The sequence below is a fragment of the Eulemur rufifrons genome, chromosome 20 (assembly GCF_041146395.1).
Source record: "Eulemur rufifrons isolate Redbay chromosome 20, OSU_ERuf_1, whole genome shotgun sequence".
Classification (NCBI taxonomy): Eukaryota; Metazoa; Chordata; class Mammalia; order Primates; family Lemuridae; genus Eulemur; species Eulemur rufifrons.
In genome coordinates this window covers 40,197,957-40,215,268 of record NC_091002.1, presented here as the reverse complement: position 1 = coordinate 40,215,268, position 17,312 = coordinate 40,197,957, and the positions used below count along the sequence as shown (strand labels likewise).

The following is a 17,312-nucleotide window of genomic DNA, read 5'->3' as shown; positions in this document are numbered from 1 at the left end:
TGGGGCGTTCAGACAGGTACAAATCTTTTGTTGCTACCACTTTTGATGTAATATTCATAGTTCTTTCCCCCCCTAATAATATACTTGTTCTTAACACTAAACCAAAAAAAGAAGGGGGGGGGGAGAGAGAGATTAGTGGTGTAGAAAAAAGGAAGTCCCTTTAGATGTGGCTATTCAAAATGACTAATTTTGCATTCTGGTCTTTGCTTTTGTAAATGAAGTTTTTTTTCCCCCCCTCTCTTCTAATGCATAGACACTGCAATTTCCTTTAGTCAAATACAAGATGTGTATGTGTGTGTGTGTATGTGTGTGTTTGTGTGTGTGTGTGTGTGCACGCGTGTGCGTGCATGCATGCATGTGGGTGCACGGGTTCCTTTTGAAAGGATAGCTTGCTGATCTGTGAAAAAGATGGTTTTCTTAAATTGTTGTGCTTGAAATCCTGGGCTATAAAGTGGTGGTGCTATTGCTAAAGTTAGGTGATAATGGTGCCCACTTGTAATACTTGGAAAGATAAAACAGCTTAACTTTTTCCTCCCTCTCTTTTCTGCTCCAGAATTATCTTAAACTCGGCAGCAAATAGCCACCACATAACTCGTTTGCATTTTCTTCGCCTCTCAGCATTCCTGCCTGAAGTATTCAGCTCCTCTAGGCTGTTACAAGCCAAATAATTGTTCTCGTGAATGCAGCCTTCCCTCAAGATCAATACACCTTTGAATGTTTTCAGCTGCAGAAATCCTTCAAGTGGGTTTTTTTTGGCTCGGTTATGCATAATTGTTTCCTTCACCACTGTACATTTTGGTTGGATCACAGATTAGCATTTTTTTCTACCACTGAAAATACCGGATTGGTTTCAAAAAGTTTAGGATTTCATATACTTCATGCTAAAGAGGGAAACAGAATTCGAGTTGCTATAAAGATCAAGGTTGCTATTTGTTCTTTTGAAGTTAACCATCTACCCATCTCTGAGGGCTGTATGGGGCTTTTTGTGAAAATTTATTTCCAATCACTCCAAGCAAGAACTCATCAGCAGCATCCAGCTGGACAACCTTTGTATGTTCCAGGCAGAGTGCGGCGTTCCTGAGTTGAGAATGTTTTCCTCTTAAGTTGGAGTAGAAAGTATTAGTGCTAAAATCACCTCCAATAAATCACTGTTGTATTATTGCATATAAGTGAAGTGTTTAAATTTAGCAGGCTGCTTTCTTCTGATGAAAACCATTTATGACAATATGTCAGTTATTTATTTGGTCATTTTTTTTTTTTTTTTGGTCACAGGCTTTCTGTACAGATGCTGTGTAAATGAAATTGTTGACAGCGTTCAATATCAGAATGTTAAACATGTTAGTATTCTGATTTAAACCCTAACTACGTTCTTTTCTTCTCTCTACTGGGACTAGTTAAGTCTGAGGCCTCCAAGCTCCTATAATTTAATTCTGGGGTATAAATTTTTCCTTTCTCCCTAGCTCCCATCCTGAATCCTTTTCTCCCAACCAATGCAGAACTCTCCTAAACATCTCCATCTTACACTGGGGTTCAGGTTCCAGGCCTGAGGCTGCCTTTTTGGACTTGTCTTTTGCCTCATTGCAGTCCCAGACCACTAAACACAGATGGGACATTCTCTCTTCCTCAGCCTCCTCCTTCCTGTCCTGGCTTTGAGTCTTCCACACGGAAAATTCCATCCATATCAATTGGTGATGCACCCGTTTCTTCTCGTTGAACCACAGTCTGATGGCATTGCATCTAGAGCCATTGCTCAGATTCCTGTCACTTCAGTTGCAGCCTGAATGTTTTGGAAAGCTCTAGCACCTCAAACCATTTGCACCTGTAAAAGCAGAACTTCATTTCTTCCTTTGGTTTAGCTTGTGAGGTTATCTGTGAGGGGAAGATCTGAAGCGACCTGCTCTCTGTTCAACCCAAGTTCCAGCCGAGAGGGGGAGAAAGTTCTGGATGACAGACCTTGCCAGCAGAGAAACCTGCTTTATTCTCTTTGCTCCCTAACCCTTGACTCTCAGCCCTGTGTCCTTTAAGTAATCCTTCCTCATTCCACTTTGGTCGTGGGGGATAATTAGTCACCAGGTGATAGCAAGCGACATCTGTTACAGAGAGGAAACATTCAGGGGATGCAAGTGTGGAGACCCCAATCTTAATTCTTGGGATAAATGCTTCTAGGTTGAATGTTTTAAGACCGGGTTTTTAGCTTCTTGCCTGGGTGTATTTTTCTGCTTTGTAATTTAACCCATATCTTTTTTTCATGTTCCTGCCTCATTGGGAAAATTGTAAGATTTAGAGGGGAGGTCTGGGAAATACTCTTTGGCTTGAAGAATTCAGAGATCAGAAGTCTGGGTACTCTGCAATACACCTCCGACCTGCCTGCTTTTGAACCCGGTGTTAACAGTCAGAAACTTGTTTATTTGAAGCCTGGGTTCTCATTGGCCCACAGGGGTAGATTGTAATTGTGTGTCTAAAAAAATGCCTTTTGCGTCCCCCAGTAGCATGACAACTGGAATAGTAATTTGGCTTAAAAAAAAAGGAAAACCTTGTGTTTTAAAAACACTCCTTTAGGAGTTGGAACGCTTTGTTGAAATCAGGTGTGGGTTTCTTCCTCCCCAACCCCTGGACAAGGAAGGGGGAATGTCTTCAAGGTGGGTTTGTTGCTAGAACTTCCAAACAGCTGCCCCCATGGGGCACGTTCTCAGCCTACCTAAACATGAACATAATTTGCTCTGTTTCAGCTTGGCTGAAGAGGAAATAAAAACAGAACAGGAGGTGGTAGAGGGCATGGATATCTCTACTCGCTCCAAAGGTGAGTAAAAATCTTGTATTATCTATTCAAGAGCTAAGGAGGAAATTGGAATTTCTTTTTGTTGTTGCAGAGCAGTGAAGTGTGGCTCTCTGAGCTGACGTTGCAACTCTCGTCGGATTTTGGTGTAGGACCTTTGATGGATGAACCTAATTTATGGAGAAATCTCCTCCTCTTGATTTTCTTTCCCTTGCGTGTCTGTGTAGGTGTACTGACTTGTCGGGAATCGTCCTGACAGTAAATTTTACTTGTGTGTCAAGACGGAGGGCGGCTGGCTACCTCTCCACAGGGTGACTTTCAGGAGTCAGAATTTAAATGAAGCATGTTCTGGAAGCAACCGGAGTCTCCAGCTGCTGCTAGTTTTCTGATTTTAACAACAGGCCTCTTTGGAATCAAATCGAAGAAGTGGGATGAAGTCAGCCCACTTCATTGGAAAACGGTGGTCTCGGGTTAGAGCTAACAAGGAGATGCAGGGCTTTCTGGAATCCTGGGGCCGGTGTTTGCATTTATTTCAAAATGTAGCAAATTAGGGCAAACACAGTTTATGTTTTTATTCAGAAGCCTGTAGGAGACTCCTCAGTGTCTTCTAATTGAGGGATTGGTACTTTGCATTTGGTCTGCGTGAGAGAGATTTTATGAGGCTTCCCAAAAGGAAGCAGTTACTCACTTTTGCCTTCAGGGTGCTTTTAAAAATGAGCTACTGGAGTATTTTCCATATCTTTGGTTGATGAAAAGGCTCATCTCCAAACTTAATGCGTGTACCAAGGTGTTTTTATTCCTTCAACAAGTCAGCGAGTGCACACAGCCCAGCGCTCAGGGTGACGAGGGAGGAGGAAAAATCTAGAAGGAGGGGGTTATCGCAGACCCTATGGGAAGAAGATTCTGATCTAGCTAGAGTGTTGCAAAAAGTGACTCCTTAAAGGTGTCTGAAGCAAAAAGTGTTGTGAGGGATTTTGTAAGACAGTATGTCATTTTGGGCAAAGCTGGGGGTCAGATGTTTAAGGCTGTGCCCTTGGACGCGAGCGGGGCCGCTGCTCGCTGGCAGGGCTCGGAGAGGAGGAGGCACCTCACGTGGGAAGGCCAGGCTGGCTGGGGAGCGGGGGGAGGAGGAGACCAGGAGAGTGGGCCGGGCCAGAGGGCTGCCCTTGCCTCATGGCAGGAGGTTCTAGTACCCAGATGGAGAGGGGAGCCATGGGGGACTTTTGAGCAAGGAAGGTGCCTTCACACAGAGGTGTTTTGAGACCGTGGATGATGAGGGAAACGTATGCCACTCGGCCACTTCCTGGCCCCTTGATGTGGTCAGAATTGATTGTGGTCCAGTAGGAAATGGGACAGGGCAGAGAGAGCCCAGAGAGAGGGGGTCAGGAGGGGTGGGTCTTGTCCTTGTTCTGCCACTCACTTTCCTCGGGGGGCTTGGACACCCTGTCTCTGTCCCTCTGTTTTCCTATCTGTGAAATGGGGTCTTGGATTAGATTCTATCTAAGATTCCTTCCATCTTGGGCTTGTAAAAATAGCACTTGCTGACAGCATTTATGAAGGCTCTTGCTCTTACCGGGAACTTTCTCTCGGTGAACTCTGATCCCCTTACGGGGTAGGCGTCCTTCCCACTTTGCAGATGAGGAAACGTGTGTCGCATGGGCAGTAAGTGGCACAGCAGGATTGCACTGAGAGCCGCTTCCTTCCTGGACACGCCTGTGATGCCACGTAGCCTCGTTGTGGAGACTTTTCCCCAAGGGTCAGAGTCGGGGATGGTCACCCAGGGCAGGAAGCCTGCCCTGCTCAGGCCCCACCTGTGCGTGGAGACCTCTCTCCTCATCTTCCTCTGTACCCTCTGGATGCTCCTAGCCCTTCACCAGGTGGCACCCCTCTCTGCTGCCTGAAGCGTGACCGCTCTGGGGTGACTGTCGTCCCTTCTCTCATGCACCCCACTTCCATCCTCTGCCCACAGCAGCCAGCACGATCTTGCAAAACGTGGGTCAGATCCTGTGTCATTTTGCCAACTCCTTCCAGTGACCTTAAGCTCAGGTCTGAAGTCACTCTGGCCTGTCTCCAGGCCAGCCCCGTTTCACCTCCGTGTCCTTTGAGACCTTCGGTTCACCTTGTCCCTCTTCTCCCCTGACTCCGCTTGGCCACCTGCTCTGCTCCTCCTTGGAGCCCCTGCGTGTCCCTTGCCCTGGGGCCTGGCTGCCTGTTTCTCTTGCTCAGACTCGGCTCAGATGTTGCCTCCTCAGAGAGGCTTTTGGTGGCCACCTAGTCTGAAGGAGTCATTCCGTCATTTTTTTACTATATTTTTAAAAATGAACTTAATTTTCGAGTCATTTTAGATTTTCAGCAAAGTCGTGAAGGTCGTGCAGAGAGTTCCCGTGTTAGCGTCCCCTGTTACTAGCGTCGTGCATTCGTGTGATGTATTTCTCACGATTAATCAGTCGTTAGGGGTGTGTATACACCGTGCTTCATGCCGATTCCCTTACCTTTTCCACTAAGATATCACATTACATTTAGTTGTCGTGTCTACTTAGGCTCCTCTTGACTGTGACAGTTTCTCAGACTCTTCCTGTTTTTGATGACCTTGACAGTTTTGGGGAGTGCTGGTCAGGTGTTTTGTAGAATGTTGCAGTTGGGATTTGTTTGATGTATTTCTCATGACAAGACGGTGGTGTAATGGGCCTTGGGGTGGAAGACCACAGAGCTAAATGGCTATTTTCGTTACATCGTATCAAAGGCACGTAGGCTCTGTCCCTGTTGATGTTGACTTTTGATCACCTGGCTGTGGTAGAAGTTTCTTCCCTTTCTATACTGTGTTCTTTGTTTTTTTTTTTTTTTTTTAAATTTTTTTCTCCTGCCCTTGGAGGTCACTGTACTGTGCTCTTTGAAAGGAAGTCACAATGCGCGGCCCACACCACTTGTCAGGAGTGAGGGGTTGTGCTCCCCCTCCTGGAGGGCAGAGTACCCACATACGTTGTTTGGAATTTTTCTATACGGGGTATTTGTCTCTACTGGACTCAAGGCAGTTACTTTACACTTTGGGTTATGATCCAATACTACCAGTTTATTGTATTGCTCACGTTGTTCCAGCTTTGGCGGTCGGGAGCTCTTCCCGGTGGCCATTGTGTCCCTCTGAAAGACCCCATCACTGTGGGTTTGTTTATTTCTTTACTTACTGAGCACATTGTTACTTTCTGGCACTGTAAGATGTCCCAGGCTCATCTTGTATGTGTTCTGCCTCAGCCCTAAAATGAACCATTTCTCCAGCGACTTTGGTTTCTTTTGTTGGAGAATATATTAGAATCCAAGATCTGGGCACTAGGTGTGCTCATTGCTACTGGGATGTGTTTGCTTCTAGGTTCTCTCAGTTGACAGAGCAAGGAAATGTGTATACTCATGTATTTATCTGTAAGCATTTCCACATGGACCCGTCTGTGTCTGAATTAGCTAAACATGGGTTCATACACTTGTCTCCAACTCTTACCCTTTATGGCATGGATCTTTCTGGCCTTCTCTCCTTGCTTATCTAACCTCCCACCCCACCAGTAAGAAAGCTGGCTCCCACCATCCTCCATTCATTTGCTATTTTCTAGTACATTTTTAACCTGATCTACAGTGTACAGTTGGGTGTACTTTAACACATGTATGCGCTCCTGGGACCATGACCCAGATCAAAATAATTGAACATTTCCAGCATCCAGAAGGTTCCTTATCACTCTGATTTTGTTCGTAGCCGTTGTCAGGACCTTTTACTTCCTTATTTGTTGTGCTGCTGGGTCAATGCAGGTTCCTTCTCTCTTTTTTTTTTTTTGAAATGGGGTCTTGCTCTGTTGTCCAGGCTGGAGTGCAGTGGCTGTCCACAGGCACAATCATGGTGCACTACATGCTCCTGGCCTCAATGATCTTCCCACCACAGGCTCAAGAGCATCTGGAACTATAGGCACACACCACCTCACCCCGCTTCTAGGCGCCTCCTTTAGGTGGACCTGGACCATCACACCCACTTTCTCTTCCCTTGGGTGGTCAGGGTGGCATAGAGGTTTAAAAGAACCTGGTTTCTAGAGCTTGACTCCCTGGTTCTGGCTTGTCCTCTTCCTAGCTGAGTTACTCTTTGTGGCTCAGGTTCCCCTTGTATAAGGGGATGATAAAGATGGAAGGTTATGGTTAAGATGAAATTTGCTCACACATACAGAGTGCTCAGAACAGTTCCTGGGACATGGTGAGTGCCTGAAAATGGTAGCCATGGTTAGAGTCGACTTGGAGAGAGGCAGTGAGCTTTTACTGATCGGTCTGTCAGGTGGTGAGAGCTACTCACTGTGTTCTGCTGTTTGCCCAACTTGCAGCCTCTAGGAAGAGAGTATGGTGATAGATGAGGAAACCATGCCCAGACAGACCCTCTGCCCAACAGGGCACAGCCAAGAATTACGCAGGGCTGCCCAGTAGGCAGGCTCGGGATCCGTTAGAAATTTACTTCTCCAGATCTGGGATTCTGACGCTTTGCACTGCACTGCTCTTGCAGCTTCCTGTTCTGTTGTCCTCTGCAGCTGTTGGGAGCGATTTTCCTAGGTGCTTGGGGAGCCCTTGCTTTGGTGAGGAGTCACTGAGGGGAAGGGGTCACCTTGTTTTGAGGGAGACCTTCCTCTCTCCTCAGGGACTCCATTGGGGGTTGTCTCTGTGTGGAACTGAGCTCTCATTTCCCAGAGAGAGTGGCGACCGTGGCTGCTTCTGTTTCCAGGGCACCTTTCTGATGGAGCCACTTAGGTCAAGCGAGAAAATTGCGTGCACAGAGGCCTGGAGTTAAGATCCTGGGTTGCTGAGGTTCTCAGAGCTGAGGTCTGCATGGTCAAGATGAGACATTTGGCCGGGCGTGATGGCTCACGCCTGTAATCCTAGCACTCAGGGAGGCCGAGGCGGGAGGATTCCTTGAGCTCAGGAGTTGGAGACCAGCCTGGGCAAGAGTGAGACCCCGTCTCTACTAAAAGTAGAAAGAAATTATCTGGCCAACTAAAAATATATAGAAAAAAAAAATTAGCTGGGCATGGTGGCACATGCCTGTAGTCCCAGCTACTCGGGAGGCTGAGGCAGGAGGATTGCTTGAGCCCAGGAGTTTGAGGTTGCTGTGAGCTAGGCTGACGCCATGGCACTCTAGCCCGGGCACCAGAGTGAGACTCTGTCTCAAAAAAAAAAAAAAAGATGTGACGTTTGTGAAGGCCCACGGGGACGGAGGCTTATCCCTCTTTCAGTCCTAGTTATGCAGACTCCACGGTGGGTGATCCAGGCTCAGTGAACACATATTTATTTCTCCAGCCTGCTTTTCTTGTGGGTTGGGAAACTCCATGCCTCAGTCCCCAAATGGCACTATGGCGGTCGGGGGTCTTTGGCTGTGAGCGGTGGAAGCCAGCTCTGGTTAATCTGGGCAGAAAGGCAGTTGCTCGTGGCGTTGGTGGGAAGGGTGGGGGTCCGGGCTGCTCTGGGGAGCGGAGCTGGTCTGTGGCCTCCAGACACAACAGCGTAAAGTCCACGTGTCTCCTGTGTGCCCTCTGACCAGAAAAGGGATACCTGGACCCACCAACGGTGCCCCACTTTGAAAGAGAGAACTCCTCAAAAGGAGATGAGGTGACCACTCTGGCATCTTGGGACACCGGCGATACTATTCTCTGCTTGCAGGTGGAAAACAGCCCCCGAGCTGTACTGTACGTGGAAACTAAGACACTCTGGAAATAATTGGTGCAAAATTCCTTAATCCTCTTCCTGCATCTAGTCCACACGACCTTTCAGGTTCTTTAAATTTTAATTCGTGCACCCCTCTCCTCCTGACACGTGCTCACTTATTAACTGAGTAATTCCCGAGTCAGTCATTGCCATTCTGCCAGCCTTGGCATTTACTAGTGCGTTCTAGTTCTCGAGAGACAAAGCTTTTGAGCTTTCAAGATGTCAGGTTGACATTTGTGTCCGAGGGTAATGATCTGCTGAAAGATGCTCAAACATAAATCAGAAGTGCCATCTAGATGCCTGGTGTATTTGCGTGGCTAGTAGTTTGTGAATTTTTACCAGGTGCCGGGTATTATATGCAAATTACTTCATCTGATTCTCATAACAATGCCATGATATAGTGTGTTGTTATTCCCATTTTATAGCTGAAGAAACTGAGGCTCAGATGGAGTAATCAGGTAGCAGAGTAAAGGGTCGGAGCTGGGATCAGGTTTAATCTTCGGTTTTAAACCTTTGTACTTAACCATGAGTTATATCCTGAGGGTTCCAAGTCTAATGCCTGCCAGCCCAGCAGGTAGATCAGTGATTGTAGCTGGCATCTGAGGATGCTGGGGGCTTTGGTGAATGGGAGAGGGTCTCCATTAGATCGCTGACCAGCAGGAATATGGCTCACTCAGTGTTGCCAGCTGGGATTTTTTTTTTTTTTTCCTGTAAAACTGCCTTGATTTAGAAATGTGGTCTATGTAGACCGGTTTCTCAAAAGACCATGCACGAACCCAGCAAAACACATTTCCGGGTCAGAAGTGGCCGAGGGCTGTCATTTTGCATTCTTTACGGAAGACTGGTCATGGCACAGTTCATTGCAGGATTTGGCCGCACGGTGCATACAGAGCAAGCCTCTCGAAGACCAGGGATTTGAATCCTGAAAAATTAAGATAGACTCTGTGAGTTGAGTTCACGTCTCTGTACAAAGGCGCCCCTGTTTGGGCTGCTTGCATCTTGATCCTGCCATGTGTGCATTTTGTGGTAATGATTGTGCTGTGCGATGCCAGGCTGCCAAAGCTGAAACCATTTTAAAAAATGTCTGTGTAATGTCACCGGCACAAGGGAATGAGCTACTTGGAAACGTGCACAGATGCAGCGGAAGCCCAAGATATTAAAATCTTGAACAGTATCATTCTTGCTGCGATTTGCCTGGGTATGGATATGTTTTCAGAGACAGGATGCTAGAGAATATACAATTATAGCAATTTGCTAACCAGCCCCAGACCTTAATTAGTACAGGATCCTTGTTCTCACTGTTGTATGTAAATTAAGACTTTCACAAAGGGATTGTTTGTGAGGACGCCTGTGAGATAGAGACCTTCTGTCATTTTTTTTTTTTTCAAGGAAACTCTTTAAGAAAATAGAACCGTAAACAGTTTTAAATCACAGTGCAATGCAGAAGTGCTGAGAATTTTTCTTTCAAAAAATGAGCATCAGTATTTTTAACTCTATTTTGGCTCTTCTACATTTCCGACAGCCCAAGAAGTGCCATCCATGTACCGTGCAGGGGAAAGAATTTGTGAGTTAGATAACTACCAGATTGTTCCTCTCCTAACAAGGTCTAAAATATCCCAGAACTCTGAAAATGTCTGATTATGGTTTTGCAAATGAGAAATCTTCTACCTTCTCTTGGCCAGCATCGTCTCCACCGTGCATCTGCTCACGGAATCCTGTCGGCAACGTCTGCGCAATTGAGCTTTGTGGTTCGCTTGTGGAAACCTTGAGTTTGCCCCATTTTTGAAGCGTGATCCACGTTATGTGTTTATGTGACTATTATTATTCTAGAAGACTGTGATCTAAAATTGACCATTTTCAAGCTTAGTTTAAAAAGAACCAGCTCTTCTTTTTCCTCCTTTAAATGCCTGTAGAATAAACGTACCAACTCTGAGGACTTGTAGAGATCCTGGCACATTTCTTTGCCTGAAAGTTTTAAATAATAGTTACTTCATTTTGTCCCATTGGCCGTGGATCCTTTACTGGTGACTTGAGCGTGGAGCAAGTTTAGAAGAGCCTGCTTGTCGTGGTCGGGGCGAGTGCGAAGTTACAGACCCTCCAACCTCCTGTGTCCCCCACACCTACTCCAGGCTTTCCTGGAAACCTAGAGAATCCAGCATTTGACAGACTTTTTAAAAAATAAAAGCATCTTTATTGAGGTATAATTCACACTGTCCTCCATTTTAAATTGTATGGTTAAGTGGTTTTTAATATGTTCACAGAGTTGTGCCATCGATGCCACAGCCAATTTTAGAACGTTTTCATCACCCCCAGTAAGGAAGGTCATACTTATTAGCAGTCACTTCCCCTTCTCTCCTCACCCAGCCCCTGGCACAGTCGACGTTCTGTGCCTGTGTATTTGCTTACGGTAGGCGTTTCACGTGAGTTATAGAGTAGGTGACCTTTTATGTCTGAGTTCTTTCACTTAGAATAATGTTTTCAAGGCTTGTCCACGTCATCGTAGCACGCGTGCATCAGTACAGAGGGTGCCTGACTTTCATGATGCAAAAGTGATATGCGGCCGGGCGCGGTGGCTCACGCCTGTAATCCTAGCACTCTGGGAGGCCGAGGCGGGTGGATCGCTCGAGGTCAGGAGTTCGAGACCAGCCTGAGCAAGAGCGAGACCCCGTCTCTACTAAAAATAGAAAGAAATGATCTGGCCAAATAAAAATATATATAGAAAAAATTAGCTGGGCATGGTGGCACATGCCTGTAGTCCCAGCTACTCGGGAGGCTGAGGCAGGAGGATTGCTGGAGCCCAGGAGTTTGAGGTTGCTGTGAGCTAGGCTGATGCCACGGCACTCACTCTAGCCCGGGCAACAGAGTGAGACTCTGTCTCAAAAAAAAAAAAGTGATATGCATTTGTGACTTAAGATGGTTTTAACTTATGATGGGTTTGTTGGGACGCAACCCCATCACAAGTCAAGGAGCATATTCATTTCTTTTTTACGGCTCAGTAATGCTCCATTGTATAGCTATACCACATACCTGGGTGTAGATTTAGGAGTGAAACCGGTCATAGGGTAACTATGTTTAACCTTTTGAAGAATGCAGAGTTGTAAACACGGTTGTCTCCTACACTTACTCTCGTGACCCCACGTCTTCCCTACTAGCTACTGTCCTATTTCTGGCCTCTTCTGCAAAGCCACGCTTCTTAGGAGGGGTGTCTCTGCTCCTGTCTTGGTTTCCTCGCCTCCCACCTTCTCCTGCCGGCTACACTGTGACTCCATCCAGCATCCACACTCTCACTGAGCTTCCTGAAGACTCCATGTTGCCTTTTCCAGTGGAGTTTTTCAGCCCTCATCTGCCTTGATCTCTCAGCAGTGTTGGACATGGCTGATGGTTCTTCTGGAACCATCTCTTCCTTCGACTTTGCCACCATAGTTCTGATTTTCCCCTATTTCCTTGGCACCTTCTGCTCCACTCTCCGGCCATTAAATGTTGGGGTCGCTGAAAGCTTGGCCCTGTCCTCGTTCCCCCAGCATGTTCTTTTTCTGGGTGATCTCACCCATATCTGTAGCTTTATGACTCTTCGGTTTATATTTCCAACCTAGGTATCTTCTGAGTCATGATGCAGAGGGCCGGCTGCCCACCTGACCTCCCTACCTGTTGTTCATGGTCATCTCAAACTCAACATGTCCAAAACCAATTGTTATCTTACCTCTTCCCGTTCCTGCACCTGAGCAAAACACCTGCTTCTCCTTAGGGAATAAGCCCAGCACTCTGCCAGTGGTCTAGGCTAGGGACGTGGACTTATTCTTGATTCTTCTGTTTGTGGCTCTTTTGTGTCCTTTGGTGACTTAACTTTGTCTATCAGATGGATAGAACTTTTATCCTGGAGACTGAAGTAAAAGCAGCCTTTCGGCTAGAGAGGGTGGCTTTGTTTTCAGCATAATCCAGTGCCTGGAAATAATTACCTGAGCTCAAATGTCTGTTCTCTGTGAAACGATCGGTGGCCTGTCTTTCTTTTCCCTCTAGGGACTAGTATTCTTTGAAATGGCCCCCTTACCTCTGATTCCTTTCCTTCCCGACATTATAATGTCACTTTTAGTGGGCTCTTTCTAAAACACGAGTCTGATTGTCCCACTCGCCTTTTAAATTTCCAGTGGCTCCCGGAGACCACAGTCTTTAGTTAGAGATTCAAAGCCTGGCTCCCCTTTCTTGTCCCGCCTCGGGTCAGCACTGCAGGGGCCCTGCAGAGTCTGTCCCTCCTGTGCGGCCTGCCTGGCTGTCCTGTTTGTGTCCTGACCTGCCAGGTTCCTTCCTGTGAGCCACACTTTGCAGCTCTTTGCCTCTTGCTCTCCCTGAGGGCCACCCTCTCCCACCTTGTCCCCGTCCTTGCAGACCCAGGCCCTCCCTCTTTCTGAGCCCTTTATTTATACCTCCCCTACCGTGGAGTCCTTTAGGTTCCAAAGTCAAAAATCACCCTTGAAAGTACCTTAAATTGCCCGTGAAAGTAATCAGTTTTGATCAGAAATTCTTATGCATACTAACGGTTTGAGAATTTCCAAGCTAGACTAAAGGAGGAATGAAAGGCAAGTTCACATACACATTTCTGGGTATCACATCGTTACGCCTTGAATTCAGCTACTAAATCCCTAGAGGCAAATAGGGATGGGTGGATGACTCAGAAGCCTCCTGTTTGCCTACTAGACTTGCTCCTTTGTCTTAATATTAAGCTTCTGCAGCTGTGCTGTCCAATACAGTAGCCACTAGTTGTAGGCAGCTGTTTAAATTTACATTAATAAAAATTAAAATTCCTTCCTCCATTGTGCTAGCCACATATCAAGTGCCCAGAAGCCACAGGTGGCCAGAGGCTGCTGTATTAGGCAGGGCAGATGCAGAACAGATACAGAACATTGCCATCATTAGAGCAGGCTCTGTCGCACAGTACTGTTCTGTAGCCTTAATAGAGTCATGGCAGGAGGCTGAGGCAGGAGGATCGCTCGAGCCCAGGAGTTTGAGGTTGCTGTGAGCTAGGCTGACGCCACAGCACTCTAGCCTGGGCAACAGAGCGAGACTGTCTCAAAAAAAAAAAAAAAAAAAAAGAAAAAAAATTGTTGTGAGTGCTGTGCTGGATGTTAGCGGTGAAAATACCAAGCCAGGGCCTGGCACAGCATAGGACATGCTCCATAAATGATTGTTGTGTTAGACTTTGAGTTTTGCATGATCAGACCCTCCTGGGCCTGCCTATTCTTCTCTGAAAAGTTCTAGTAAGAACATAGCTTTCTTCTTACCGTCCCAGATTGGCATTTCTTACTGGGGCTGGGGTGGGGAGGGTGGGGACCGCAGCTGTAAAGGATTTTCAAGGTTGTATTTAGTTATCTGAAAGTTCAGAAGAACTTGGCAAATGGGGAATCTAGAGTTCCACCTGAAGGGAGAATCCTGGAAGACTGTTCATGTAGAAATGGGGGCCCTGTGTCGTGGGATCGTGTGATTTTATTTTATTTTTAAAGGGAAGCTAGAAATCTGGATTTTAAAATGCAGTTTCTGCCAGCTTTAAAACATGACAAACTTACTCGAATTTTAAAAGTAACGCCCAGCTCTGGGTGGTTTGGATTCAGTCTGCAGGCCCAGGCTGTATGTAGGTTCCCCTAAACTGATGTCCTGGCCGCTGCTGCTTTTCTAGAGCACTGGCTCATCTCATCGGGGGCAGTGGGGCTCCCTTCCTAATAAGGCTGACCTGGTTTTTGTGCCCTATCTCCTAATGGTCCTCCCATGGCTCCTCCTCCCCACACTTCAGTTTGGGGACCGTCTTTCAAACCAGCTGGCTATTTCTTGGGTTGGAACCAGATACAGTGGTAATTGGTAAGAGCTGACGGGCCCTGTTGTAAGACAAATATGTATCTTTAAAATCTAGACTCATCTCAAGCCTGGTGAGATGCTGACACTCTGAGAGGCCCGAGGGAGCTGGATGGAGACAGGAAAGAGCAGATTGAATTTCTCCCCGTTGAGTGGGATGCAGGGAAGATGAACTTGAAAAATAATCTTGTGCTTTCCCTATCTGAGGCTACGCCCGAGTTGCTGCACATAGATGTTACCTGCTTTCTGGGCCCTCGATTTCAGGCGCCAGGGGCAGGACTGGGGAATCCAGGGCCAGGCTGAGGATCTTAGGGAAGTGCCGCCGGACATCCCCAGACTTAAAAGGGTCCTATAAGGAAAAGGGCAGAGAACCCAGACTACAGTTTTGGTTAAATGATCATCTCAGCGGGGGTCTCCTAGCAGGGAGTGTGTTCTCCCTGGAGAAAGTCACCAGCCTTTTTCTTTCTTTCTTTTCTTTCTTTCTTTTTTTTTTTTTTTTTTACTGCTAAATGATTGTGTAGCAATAGCTCTTCAAGAAGAATGGAGAGAACTAGGAAATGGGTGGCCTCAGAAAACCTCATGCGTTTTCCCCCCTTAGATTTTTCAGTAATTGCATTTAGCTACATGGCCCCATCACAATCAGGATTTTAACCCCCTACTTCTGGGGGAAATGGGCTCTCTCAGCAAGAAACGAGAGTGGCTGAGTACATGTGGAAAGGGGAATTTCCTGTTTTAGGGTCTTTTGGGCCCTGGAAGGGCCAGGCTCCCTTTTTTTGTAATTTTTCCTGTTGACTTCACAATGCTGTTGCCTTTTTGGTTTGCTGGAAGAAATTCTTAGACCGGGGAAGAAAAACTGGAGTTTCCTGTGAGTCAGGATGGCTGGCACACCTCGGAGCTCTGTTAACCCTGTCCAATCGGTCAGACGTGTGCTTCGGGGCACTTCTCAGCCGGGCCATGTGCCGGGCACTGGGCTGCAGCAGAGGACAGACAAGCTGAGATCAAGCCCACGTTCTGGTTCTGGAGGACAGGAACCAGCAAAGGCAGATAATTTTCAGCGAGGGATGACTGAAATGAAGGAAAAAACAAAAATAACTTAAGGATGATTATAATAAGGAGGCTGGAAGTTGGGGTGGTCAGGGAAGGCCTCTCTGGGGAGGTGACATTTGAGTCAGAAGCAGAAGTTGGCAACTATTGAGAATATTGGGCATAGAAAATTCTAGATAGAGGAGCCAGCCAGGTGCAAATGAGCTTGGCTTATCTGAGGAACAGAAAGGAGGCCATTGAAGGCCTCTCTGGGGAGGTGACTTTTGAGTCAAAAGCTGAAGTTGGCAATTATTGAGAAGACCAGGCATAGAACATTCTAGATGGAGGGGCCATCCAAGTGCAAATGAGCCTGGCTTGTCTGAGGAGCAGGAGGAGGCCATTGTGGGGTACACTGGCATGGGCTTGTAGTCCTAGCTCCTCGGGAGACTGAGGTGGGTGTGCACTGCTCCAGTCCGGGAGTTCGAGATCAGCCTGGGCAACATAGCGAGACTCTGTCTCTTAAAAAACAAGAAAGAAAGGAGGCCATTGTAGTTGGAGTTAAGTGGATAAAGGAGAAAAAACCGTGAGCAGGACCAGGTCACTGGGACACTGTAGGTCTCGCTAAGATGTTGGGTGTCTACAGTAAGCCCCGTGGAGGGTTTACGCAAGGGAGTGCCCTGTCTTGTTTAGGTCTATGAAGGCCGGCCAGTGCATAGTCACAACTGTGAAGGTTGGATGGACGTGAACAGGCAGACGAGACGATGGGTGGGGAAGGAATATCCCTTTTGCGGAGCACCTGTTATGTGCCAGACACCGCAGAGGCACTGTCATCCTCACCCTGCAAGGTTTGGCATTCGTAATACTTTGCAGATAGCCAGGACTCTGAGCCTCCGATAGGTGTGCCACCGCGCTGTGTGAGCCCTGGATTCTCTCTAACCAGCTCTCCCAAACTTGCTAAGCCTTATACGAGTTGGGAGGAGGGTGCATGGGGAGGAGTCCTGGGAGAAGGTCAATCCGGAAGGGTGGGGCTGGGATTGTGGGGCCCTGGAGAGCTCTTTGATCTGTGAGAAAGTCTTTAGTCCTGGAGGGATTTTGAGCCTGGCTGGGTTGAACCCATGATACAGCCTGAGAGGGTTCACTGTGAAAGTTTGTGTTTCTCATCAGTAAGCTTTTCTCAGAAAAAGGTTGGGAAGAGCTAGTCTGGTGACTACCATGGTGAAGTAGCAAAAAGATTTGGGGAAACCAGTGTAAGATTTTCCTGCCCACTCTCTTGGCTCCTCCTTCCTTCACAGGAGAGTAAGGGGTCGTGGCTCATGGTTCTCTGATGTGCCGGATCTCTTTCACTTTGCATGCATCGTCTCATTTAATCCTAATATGCCTTTTTGGAAGATTCTAATGGGTACAGCTGAATGACCGCCTCACAGAGAGGCTAGGTAACTTGCCCAAGGTCACACAGCTGGCAGGTGGCAGTGCTCGAATTCAGGCCGCAGTGGCCTGGCTCCGGAGCTCACGCACTGAACGGCAGTGCCCTGTTGACATTGGCCAATGCCGAGCATGCCCCTCCTGATGGAGAATTACCAGGTGGCACTCATAGCCCGAGGAGAGGCAGCTGCCCTGGACAGTTAAGGGCTTGGGGTGGAACCCCTCTGTGATGGAGGTGGGGCATGCTGCGTCTATGTCTGTCTGCTGCCTTCGAGCATGTGCCTTTGCCTTTCTGAGCCTCTCCCGTAAAATGGGAACAAAAACACCGTCCCAAACTCATGGGATTCTTGGGAGGATTCCTAAAGTAGCTTCTCAGTAAACAATAGCTGTGAACGGCATGAGCCCAGTTTGAAAAGGAAATGGGGAAATATTTCCCTGGCTACACCCTCCTGGTATTTCTCCTGCTCAGCTTTTTGTCCATCTGTAGTCAGTTTCTTTTTTTTTTTTTTTTTTTTGTTGAGACAGAGTCTCA

At 47.2% G+C, this 17,312-nt stretch overlaps 1 protein-coding gene across 2 annotated transcripts in view; it reads left to right on the top strand.

The window, feature by feature from the left end:
• The window catches only part of ZMYND8 (zinc finger MYND-type containing 8), a 113,260-nt gene that overhangs the window by 6,978 nt on the left and 88,970 nt on the right, over positions 1–17,312 (top strand). For both annotated transcript variants that reach the window (XM_069496091.1, XM_069496092.1), the window contains exon 3: positions 2,730–2,800. In XM_069496091.1, coding sequence (XP_069352192.1) covers positions 2,730–2,800 — 71 coding nt within the window. The remainder of the gene's footprint in view (positions 1–2,729; positions 2,801–17,312) is intronic.